Source organism: Notothenia rossii, assembly GCF_949606895.1.
Source record: "Notothenia rossii genome assembly, contig: scaffold_191, whole genome shotgun sequence".
Classification (NCBI taxonomy): Eukaryota; Metazoa; Chordata; class Actinopteri; order Perciformes; family Nototheniidae; genus Notothenia; species Notothenia rossii.
This window is the reverse complement of record NW_027640202.1, coordinates 50,531-62,231: the sequence shown is the minus strand read 5'-3', so window position 1 is coordinate 62,231 and position 11,701 is coordinate 50,531. Positions and strand designations below refer to the sequence as shown.

Here is an 11,701-nt window from a genome sequence, read left to right as displayed (position 1 = left end):
ATGACCTGAATACTAAGTGTACTGATCTGTCTAAATGTGGAAATGCAGTATGTTGTTTTTGTAATATATATTGCTTATATGATCTGCGTAGGTTGACTGAGAATAAGAAAATAAGCAAGTCTTCAATGTACTTATTATAAATCACAGGCAGCTGGTTTTTGAGTCCATCAGTCACGTTCCCCCCTGCCTTGAATTGGAGGGAAAACCTAGACACCTGGAGGATGCTTGTTTACTTTGTGCCCGATGCATGCCCCTTGGCAGCAAACGGCTCTAATGACAGAGAGTGGATAATCTGCTGAGGGGTTGCATGTTTCCTCTCCCTGTGCACCAAATAAAACATAACATCCGATAATTAGGGCTGGATGTGGTTATGATCTGAACTTGCAGGCAGGGTGAGTGACGGGGGAAGAGGTTTCACACGACTAAATGTTGGATTCCATTCCTGTTTTCTACATACAAATGAAGGGGCCTGTTTTGGCATGCGCTGTTCTGTTTATCAGATTAAAGCTTTAGAAACCAAGAGGAGTGAATTTAAATGTTAAGGATATCCAGTTTCTCTTTCACCGCGCCACAAAGTCGGAGGGAGGTTGTGGGTAATGAGCTACGTCTCCCTAGGTAACACCATTTCTTCAAAGATAAGGTCTGTGTTTGTTATTTTGTGACAGTAAACTGCAACATGTGATCCGATGAGAGAGGAAACCAAGCAGACACGTTCCAAAACAAAGACATAAAGATGAAATATGAAGCATGCTACTTGTTATTCATACTTACTTTATCCAAGGAATTGTTCTCAGGGTGATTGTTCAAGTTTGATTGTTCATAAAAATGCAGAAATAGATATATACAAACCTCCCAAGCTCAGAGACAGTAAATATTTGACTGAGAGCTTGAACCATAACGCAGTCAGTGTTTAAAATGTGGGACTAGGTTTGAATTAGATAAGAACACAGAGAACACATATGATGCTTTAGTGTGAAATGAATCAGAGAGTGCACATTGTTAAAGTACTAGCTTACTGTAATTCTTCTTCTAGAAAACATGGCTTTTCAGTTTTGCATCAATTCTATTGGTGCAACTATCTTATTTACTACCTTTTGACAAATATTTTAAAATATTTTTCAAAAGATTCGGACCCCTACCATCTCTCTATAATGTCCATCAGAAACAAAAGTCTTTACCATAGGAACATGTTCTCTTTGTAGTGAGCGTGCAGTTGGTGAATGCTTCAAATAGTGATTGTGAAAGAGGCGCCTCACCACAGCGGAGATGCGGTTGTGTCGCAGGTTGAGTTCAATGAGCCGGTGCAGACCCTGCAGGTTCTCCACTCTGCAGACGCTGTTTCCTGCCAGGTTCAACACTCGCAGCTCGCTCAGGTGAGACACGCTTTCTATCCTGCAGATCTGTGTGAGAGCACAGAAACAAAGCACCACATAAAGAAATGCAAAGGGGAACATTGAGAGAGGCTCAGAGGGAGGAAGAACTAGCAGTGAGTTACAGAGTGTATAGGTTCACGTATAGTTAGAATATCTAAGCCTGCACACAGCTAATTGATTTAGGGGTGCAAGAACATGCTACATTTTCTTCACAGTGCCTGAGGCTCCTGTTTCTGCTAAATGACAACACTCGCCTCATTTACCTCAGCGAGTTTCACCGCAACAGAAATCCCTTGTGAACCTTTTGAAGGACCGTGGCTCCTGTTCGACCTCCCAAATCATAACAACAAACAAGTAGCTGAGAGTCGGTCAATAGTGAAATGAAGCGTAGCTCCCCTCCTCTCTCCGAGACTAACTAGGGGCCCCACCTGTCATAATAACACTTGAGATACTTCACATGAATTCCTAGAGGTTGCTACCCTGAGCATGATGTGTGCACACTGCAGATGTATAGAGTATAGAGAGCCACAGTGACGCGTCCTAAAACCCGGAAGTAAACTCCTTCCGGTTCCTTCGACAGAAACGCAATGCAATTTCTCCATAGGGTTTTGGAAAATAAGGTTTGTGGTTGAAACACATTTAAGAGACGGGTCACGTTTTGTTCAGCCGGATAATCTCCACATGTCTACCCTATTTTTATCATTTACTAATCATAAATCTAGTCGCCAGAAGCAAAATTCTAACGTTATGCTATAAAGGAACTACAGCAGGGTCGCTGCTTCAACGTCACGCCAACTTAAGATCCATATTCAAAACTACAGATTCTAAATGGTACGAGTTGAAGCGTTTGTTTTAACAGTTTGAAAGAGGCAGGTACTTGCTTTCAAGCAGAACAGGGCAAACAAACTTAGAGGAGTGTTTACGTGTTCGGCGTAATGACGTACAACGACCTCCACGACTTCTGTAGTCCTATTCAGCCACTTGGTAACAACCATTGTTCTTCAGAAACTCTTCAGAAATCACCAGCGGGGTCACTGCTGATGGATTTAATGTCGTAGAACAAAACGTGATCCGTCTCTTCAATGTGTCTCAACCACAGACCTTATTTCCAGATATTTTCTTAAATCCTATGGAGAGATCCCATTGGCTCTGAGACGAGGGAACCGGTAGTGGTAAAATGCTAACTTACTTCCGGGTTTTACTTTACGCGTCACTGTGGCACTCTATATAAGGTAAGGTTAAAGGCGCATCACGTGTTCGAAGGTTCTGTCAAAATTCAAAGCCCAAAGATTAGTTGAAATGTTTAATTCAGTAGGTCAATAGGGACAGAAGTTTGGCAAATAATAAAAAGTCGTTTTTCAACAGAGATGTCGTGACGCACGGCTGGACTTATCTCAGCCAATGCATCTGCATCTGCATCTGCATGCATCCCCTGGATATTATTTTATTAAATACTTTGGTCCCAGCTCTCTGCAGGTCATGGACTAGGTCCCCCCGTGTGGTTCTGGGATTTTTGCTCACCGTTCTTGTGATCATTTTTGACCCCACGGGGTGAGATCTTGCGTGGAGCCCCAGATCGAGGGAGATTATCAGTGGTCTTGTATGTCTTCCATTTTCTAATAATTGCTCCCACAGTTGATTTCTTCACACCAAGCTGCTTACCTATTGCAGATTCAGTCTTCCCAGCCTGGTGCAGGTCTACAATCTTGTTTCTGGTGTCCTTTGACAGCTCTTTGGTCTTGGCCATAGTGGAGTTTGGAGTGTGACTGTTTGAGGTTGTGGACAGGTGTCTTTTATACTGATAACGAGTTCAAACAGGTGCCATTAATACAGTTAACAAGTGGAGGACAGAGGAGGCTCTTAAAGAAGAAGTTACAGGTCTGTGAGAGACAGAAATCTTGTTTGTTTGTAGGTGACCAAATACTTTGTCTCTCATAGTTGAGGTATACCTAGGATGAAAATTACAGGCCTCTCATCTTTTTAAGTGGGAGAACTTTCACAATTGGTGGTTGACTAAACACTTTTTTGCCCCACTGTATATATGTGTGTGTGTGTGTGTGTGTGTGTGTGTGTGTGTGTGTGTGTGTGTGTGTGTGTGTGTGTGTGTGTGTGTGTGTGTGTGTGTGTGTGTGTGTGTGTGTGTGTGTGTGTGTGTGTGTGTGTGTGTGTGTGTGTGTGTGTGTGTGTGTGTGTGTGTGTGTGTGTGTAAGTGTGTGAATGAATTCAAAGTAAATATATAAGTGGTCATGAACACATCTGTCCATCAGACAGAGGGCTGCTGTGCCTCCTGTCATCAATAATGGACGTCTCTTTAAAATGACCGCTCAGAGGAGAAGAGTTCTCATTTCTCTAACCGCCTCCTGCTTCCACTCCTCTCTCCTCGGTTCCCCTCCTCGACTCCTCCGCTCGCATCTCCTGTGGGCGGGACTAAGTCTGGAGGATAGGAGTCGAGGAGGGGAATTAGTGAAATGAGAAAGGGCCCTGATACCTGTCAGTATATAATAATAATAATAATAATAATAATAATAATAATAATAATAATAATACATTATATTTGTATAGGGCTTTTCAAGGACTCAAAACCGCTTTCCAATATAAGGGAAGGTTAAGGGTGGGGGGTATAGGACTATCAAACTTGATCAATCGGCATGGATTGATGGGGGGGGGGGCTATGAGTAGACAAGAGGAGAAGAGATGAGTTTTGAAAAGGGACTGGAATACTGTGAGGGTCTCAGAATAGCGGAGAAATTTGCATCAATATGTTCAAAACGTTTTTTTTCAAAATGTAAAAAAAATTATAAATAGTGAAAAATTAAATATAAAATATTTCTAGTGTGAACCAAAATACAAGTGATTTTTCTGAACCAAAATGACAAAAATGACATAAAAACACATTTTATTCTAGTACGGGTCCTTTTTGACCCACTTATGGAAGAGTGTAGGGTCCAGTCACTCGGGCATCTAAGGGTTAAGAATCCTCTAACTCTGTGATACTGTCTTTGTTTTACACACGCTGTAGGGCTTTCTCCACTGTCCTCGGAATATTAGAGTCACACTGCTGGAGTGGAAAACATCAGCTCGTAACTACAGATCGGTTATCCAACATCGCCAGGTCGCTCTGTAACCCCAGCGCTGTGAGACTGAGGCCAAGAGTGGGCTGGATGCACACTGCCAAAGAGAATATCTGCCTCTCTGAGTGCTTCCAGTAAACTGGAAATGAAAAGACATCCTGTTACAGAAATAAAGGTTAGAAAGGAGGTGTGGGGGGGGGGGGGGGGGGGGTGTGTGATGTGAGCCTCCCTGCTGGAGGATGGGAGGAAGAGAGGGTGACAGTGATGTACTGCTTGTGGTCGACGCAAAAGGTAAGAGGACAAGCAGCTGGTGTTATAAAGGAAATTGTGACTAAATAACAACTTGAACATTATCTTTGATGTATTCAGCCAATATACTCTCACTGAATGAACTTCAATCAACATTTTCTATTGGGTGGTCATGTATCTGGTGAGTTTAGAAAAAGTTGAATACAGTGCTAGTGGAGCCTCGCAGATGGGGGTGCTACAGCCCCCTCAGCACCCCCCCCCCCCCCCCCTTCCCGCGTCCATTCGCGATGTCTCGCTGTTTCGCAGACCCCACGCAGCTATCAGGAAATGAACCCAGCTCACACTGTCCGCTCCAAGCAGCAGCGAGCCCCGTAACGTCCCGCCAACACGGCACCCAGACCCCACGCAGCATTCTCATCTGTTTGTCATTACTGGTGTCATTTTCTGGTTGCTAACAAACGCCATTGTAACACATAATCACTGATGTTCCGCTGTAACGGTGGTGGACTCATCAGATCAGAGTGGGCGAGCTGACCAATCAGAGCACAGCGGGTCTCTGAGGAGGGGTGTAGGCGGCATGCTGGCAAAACACTGATCTGACAAAGGGAAACGTCACTTTTCCAGGAGCTTCTGAAATCCCCATTAGTGTTCCTTACATCATCTCATTTCCCAGGCTTTTTAATATCAGCGAGCCAGGCTGAACTCAACATAGAAACATTGTGCCTGTTGAATAAATTATACTAGGGTCACTGAGGGAATGGATGTGGGAGTATTATTACCTTGACAAGAGCTTGATGCTTTTCAATCCACTGTTGGCAACTAAATAAACACTGAAGTTAAGTCCATAAAACTGAGGTAGGTCGACTGGTTATTATTCCATTTATCAAAAAGATGTTAGAATATCAAAAAGTAAAGGAATTACATATTTTGTTTATAAAATAGTTCAGTGCACTCAATTTGCAAAATATGGCTGGATTTCTTTAGAAGATTTTTGAAATAAACAAGTGGAAAACATGGCTACAACGTCCACCATGATAACTTCATAGGCCAGGGCTCTAAGATTAAAATGACGTAGATTATCATGCCTGGCCTCCTGCCGTCATATCTGTTTGACTCTAGCATCTCACACAGAAAACCTCTCTTTTGTGCGGAGGAGGTGAAAGAGACCGTCCACCTGTGATGAACCTTGAAGCTGTTGATCATGATCTACAGTTAGAGCATCTGCAGCTAAATGACTAAGACTAAACACACTCGTGATGAAGGTGGGAGGACAGTGAGGGGACAGTACCTGGTTGTCATGTAAATCCAGGATGTTCAGTTTGGAGAGGCTTTCCAGGCAGCAGATCTTATGGATTCTGTGATAAAAAAAGAAATGGAGAATATGACAATACAATATTTGTGAAAATGTAAACGATCAATACCACAGTCAAAGTACAAAGTACATACAGTATACTCAAGTAATTGACTATTTAAACATACTTGTACTTTACTTAAAGGTAGGGTAGGTAAGAATGGAGAAACCAGCTCGAGTGCGCTAGAATTTGAAAGTACGCAGCCGAAAAAAATCTGCCCCTTCCTTCAGACTTCCTCACAGAGCCCCTCCTCCAACACACACGAACGCGCACATGACCAATGAGGGCACGAGATACGTTTGTGCCCAGATGGAAGGCTGACAGGCAGGTAGGCCATCCAGTTACTTTAGCCGGGCCGGCTCAGATGATTGGTCGTGCTTTCTACAGCGCCACGGCTTCCACAGATGACATTTGTTTATGTATTTATTGTCAAAGCATTTCATGTGTTCATTGCTATCGGGATGTTAAGAGCATTCCATGGAATATAACAAAAAGTGTTTCTGAAGTGAATTACCTACCCCACCTTTAAGAAATTCAATGTAATGCTAAATATATACATGTTTAATAAAAGGGATTTTAAATGTAACTCTTACAAACAACATGAATCATTAAAATAATGTGACATGTATATGTTGATGATACTGAATAATGGTATTTTAATTGCAAAGTACTACAATATTTTAAAGTTATAATGTGAAAAAAGGCATTGGGCATACTGTGATTATACTACTCGTACTTCTAGGACTTTTACTTGTTATTAAGCATTTTATGATCATAGTATTTCTACTTTTGGGTAAAACATTTTAGTACTTCTTCCACCTCTGAAAACACTTTTGCCCATTCTGAAAAGTTGCATAGAAATAAATGGGAATGTGTGCCTTTGTGAGTGTCTATGGACAGGTCATAATGAGGACAGCTAACCAACCAACAAACGCTTTAATAGGTCACTTTCCAAGAGGAAACCGGACATAGTGTACAGTAACTTAATGTCCATGTGAGTTTATATCCGACTACCTGTAAGCATAAACGGCTAGAGTCTTGAAAAAGGCCAATGGAAAGCTTAATCAGTTGTATTCTTTACTCCACATACGGCCCGGGAAGGCGGTTTAAGAAGAGAAATGTCATGATTTACAGAAAGTGAAACAAATGCCAGAGAAGCTCAGTAAGATCTTGATGTCATTTACAGTGATTTATGACTTTAATATTCCTTCTGTTGACCTTCTGGAATACAGATTACTAACTATACTGTATGAATGGTTTTCAAATTGATCAAGGGACCTGCTGTATGTATAGAATTACATATAAGTAACATTTACACATGTCGAATGAAACCATAAATCTCAAAATGTTTTATAAAAAGAACGGAACACACCCATCACATACTTTTCAAAATGTTGGCTTGGAACCACAAATGCAGTGCATCATTTATCTGTTTACATTTTTACCGGCCGCGCTGCACTGCGGCTGCCAAATTGAATTTATTGAAAACTCCAATATCAACGTAAGAGCTTATGCCTCTTCGAGGGGTGCTAACACTTAACCATAAACGTTATCGTTTACTTTCTCCGTCTTTATATGTTGATATAACTTTGTCTCCGCTAATCTCTGTCACGTTGTTTCCATAGCAACAACAACTTCCTTTCAACAGCGCTAACTCTCCTTCATTACACTTAAGACATATACAACTGCAACGAAAGTAACAAACACAATGCAATATCCTTTTCAATTTCAAAGAACACAAATTGGGTTGTATACATTAACAAATAACTATAAAACAAGAATACTGTAGTACAGGGGTCGGCAACCCCTGGCGAGCGTGCCAGCATTGGCACACTAGGAATAAGTGGAATAAGTGTGCAAAATATTTAAATTGTATTTTCGGATCCTGAACGAGACCGCCGCCAGAGCGCGTCTCCCACCTGCAGAAGGAAGCCATGCACGCAACGCAGGCCCGCGGTGAAGTGCTGATCGTTTCACCACGGAGGAAAGCACTTCACTAATTGCAGTACCCATAAGGAGCTGTACAAATGCCGCAGTTTTTGCGTGGCTGTGTATTTAGTTGAAAGCCCAGTGGCGATCTGCTCATCTCTCATCGAAATAATATGCTACCAAGGGGCGGACTGGCCATCTGTGTGTTGAACTTTCCTGTCGGCTCCCAGACCGTAGTCGAGGAGGGCAGAAGCAACAAGCTTCATGTTCAATAACCCACTTTAGCTTAAATGACTGGAGAGAGGCGAGCTCTTCTTGGGAGGCCGTTGCATTTATTTAGCTGTTCTTCTGTTTCACAAAATACATCAGACCTCTGTTTTTCTGCTTCCTCGTTTCACTTCCAGAAACATACACACTGTCGCTCTACCATCCACAAACACACATGCACAAGCCACACCCCTCTCTCTCGCTCTCTCTCTCTCTCTTAAAGGGACAGCAATCTCATCTCACTCTGCATGACCCTAATATCATAACGTGTGCTCTGGAGAATCACAGAACGGACGATCGTCCTTATTATTATTATGCCGTTTAAACCAATTATTTAAATGTGTTTGTTAAATTCGGCATCATGTAAGTTGCGCTGACAGATCCACACACTGCTTCCCCGCAGCCCTCCTGCTGATAGTTGACGAGCGGCAAGCTCCTCAACCCCCCCCCCCGTTGATAATTCTCGATCGTTGGCACGCTGATAGCATTTTTTTTTTTTTTAAATGGCACTTCATATCAAAAAGGTTGCCGACCCCTGCTGTAGTAGAATAACAAAATGAATGCCGTAAATAAACCGAAATACACGTGTTGAAGCGGTTCGCTGCTGATTACTACCGAATATCCGGAGCCCGAAAAATGGTATTCGGGACAGCCCTACTGTTTAGCAGAGGCAATTCAAAATAAATCTGTTCAAATGTTTGTATTTGTTTGCTTATGAATCCACTGATGACCACCAACCTGTTCTTCCCCAGCATGAGGATCCTGAGAGAGCTTAGAGATTCGATGCCAGTCATCTCAGAGACGTGATTGTCGTACAGGTTCAGGAAAACCAGCTGCTGCAGATGTGACAGATGCAGGACCTTTGTGATTACATTGTGCTGCAGGTTGAGAAGCTGGAGTTCATCCATACTGCCCAGCTGGGGGCATTCCTCCAGACAGCGCCTGGAAATTACAAGAACATTTCGCAAGATGTAGGGTTTACATGGTTGACTACAATTCAGGACTTTATTTTTCAGGACATTCCAACTGAATTCAACCTTCAAGCTATGGTTTTTACTGAGGCAAATTACTTTGTTCTGCTTAGTCACCAGGGAAGGAGCTCTTATATGGGACTGCTGCTCCCTGGTGGCAAACTTGAGCTCTTACCACTTTATGTTAAATCCTTAATTATTATCCTGCAAATACTGTGTGTGACTGAGTTCATAAAGAAAACCTAACTAAATGGCATCGATAGGAAGAATTTGAAAAAAAATTCTGAGTAAAGATTCATATAACTAAATCAAACATACATATAAATATAATTTAGAAAAAAACAAAGGTACCTGTCTAAGTCGATTCGTTGAAAATTGGAAACAAAGCTGTCACCGGGTAATTGAGTGAAGGCATTAACAGGAACTGCATTATATCCTCCAGAACCACCTGTACATTACACACTGAGGTAAGGATACACAACAAGATGCTATATACTATATATGTATGGTACAAACTCTAAATGGCTCTAATATTGTCATATTTACCTGCAGGCTTTGCAAGGTTTAAGGCATTACGGTAGAAAGAGGCCCCTGCAGACTTGGTTGGCCCCCTGGACTTTCCTCGTGCATCTTGTGAGGAATGTGAAACTGCATCCAAACCACTTTGAGCACCACAGGCTAGTGGCACTACATTATGTAGAGGGGAGTCTGTACAGTCGCTGGCAAATGTTGGCACTGGAGGAGTGTGGACAAGTCTTCTGGAAGAATGCAACCTTCTCTCTACAGAGGGATGGTGAAACAAGAGGGCAAACAGTCAATCAAATAGTAGTTAGTATGCTATAGGGTTTTTCAAAATAAATCGATGTCGTTGTCCTATATCTACAATTGTATTCAATCAAACTAGAGGTATTTATTTCTGTAAATATAAAAGACAGGAAACTGGGTCAAACTTACCTTGGTAAAAATTATTCGTTGTTTGGCCGTGATTCATGTTCGTGTCTTTTACAAGGTCGTGAGATTCAGTCTGTAAAGCAACAAACATAATAAATTTTAAAGCTTGCATCAGAAGGTCTACGCTCTGAATCAAATAGCTCGTCCTCCAGTGTGTTCTTTGTCCTGCCTCACCATCCTCTGGGCTCTCTCTGTTGCTTTGGCAGCAGTGATGTGCAACTTGCAGCTGTTGACCTGCAAACAACAGCGGGAGATTCAATTAAAGTACTAATACCACCGTGAAAATGCTTTGTTTGACGTAAAAGCCAGGCATTAAAAAACAAATACTAGTACAAGTACAATCAGCAGAAATAACTAATGGTATAAAAAGTCAAAGTACCAATTTGTCAGTAAAAATAATTTCAACTGAAAACAGTAATATGAAAAGTAACTAAAGCTGTCAAACAAGAACTACACTTTTACCTTGTGTGGTGTATACAGTTGCATACCATGAAAATACTCAAGTAAATTACAAGTTATTTGTGTTTGAGTGCAGGACTTGGGTAAAGGAACTTCACTAACAATTTACTAATAAATAGAGACATCGACCGGTGGAGTAGAGTAGCTAAAGTACATTTACTCAAGTACAATAATGTTGAGGTACTTGTACTTGAGTAATTACATTTTGTGTTACTTTGTAATTCATACTCCACAACAATTCAGAGGTAAATTGTGTACTTTTACTCCACTACATTCATTTAATAAATACCTACAATTATTTTACAGATCTGGATAAATGATGTGAAATATAACCAAGTCTTAAATCAGACTTTAGTTCCACCTGGAGTAAATTCACAAGCTACCCTGCAGTATACAAAGTCATTCAAACTAGCTGCACCTTTACCAGCTTTGATAACACTTTAATGATCAATCATTATAAAACATATCATCTGAAATGGATCAAACTGCATGTACTTTTACTTTTGGTACTTTAAATATATGTTGATGCTATACTTTTACTTGAGTACCATTTGCACTGCAGGACTTTTACTTGTAACAGAGTATTCCTACACTCTGGTACTTCTCTGGATAAGACATAGGCCCCCTAATCATTAGCATGTAGATAGCTAGTTAAGCTATGTTGCTAAACTCTTCTTTAGTTAGCAGTCTTACTAACTGAGCCTGAGGCCTCAACGTTGAATGGTTAGACTAAATATTATACTGTCAAGAAATGATAACAGTGTATTAAAAGTTGTATTTACCATGGGGGTGAGAGACATCCATTTATCCCTGTTGTTGTGTTTCTGAGCTCGCATCGTTTTACCCTCATTTCTCTCCGGCTCCATTTAGATAATGGCAATAATTCAAAACAACATTGAAACATATCTACAACTCTATTTAAGAAGCGGTAGTAACATTATGAACATGTTAAATAACTTATCTGCTACGGTACGAAACAAAAAAACGATCTATATTGGTCTCTGTTCAGGCATTACAAACTTCCTGGGAGACAAGCCTTGTTGCCATGGTAACTTCGGCGTTGCCTGGTTACACCCACT

The 11,701-nt window shown here is 41.3% G+C and overlaps 1 protein-coding gene across 2 annotated transcripts in view; it reads right to left on the bottom strand.

Moving 5' to 3' along the window:
- The window catches only part of lrrc49 (leucine rich repeat containing 49), a 41,432-nt gene extending 29,731 nt beyond the window's left edge, over positions 1 to 11,701 (bottom strand). The window contains exons 1-9 of one of the 2 annotated variants that reach the window (XM_079695134.1): positions 11,405 to 11,701; positions 10,338 to 10,397; positions 10,167 to 10,236; positions 9,759 to 9,992; positions 9,564 to 9,660; positions 9,157 to 9,183; positions 8,980 to 9,078; positions 5,982 to 6,048; positions 1,257 to 1,400 (exon numbers count right to left, since the gene is read on the bottom strand). In XM_079695134.1, the coding sequence (XP_079551260.1) occupies positions 1,257 to 1,400; positions 5,982 to 6,048; positions 8,980 to 9,078; positions 9,157 to 9,183; positions 9,564 to 9,660; positions 9,759 to 9,992; positions 10,167 to 10,236; positions 10,338 to 10,397; positions 11,405 to 11,488 (882 nt within the window). In that variant the 5' untranslated portion in view covers positions 11,489 to 11,701. Of the gene's footprint in view, positions 1 to 1,256; positions 1,401 to 5,981; positions 6,049 to 8,979; positions 9,184 to 9,563; positions 9,661 to 9,758; positions 9,993 to 10,166; positions 10,237 to 10,337; positions 10,398 to 11,404 lie in introns of both variants that reach the window. The other variant, XM_079695133.1, reaches the window with a different exon arrangement.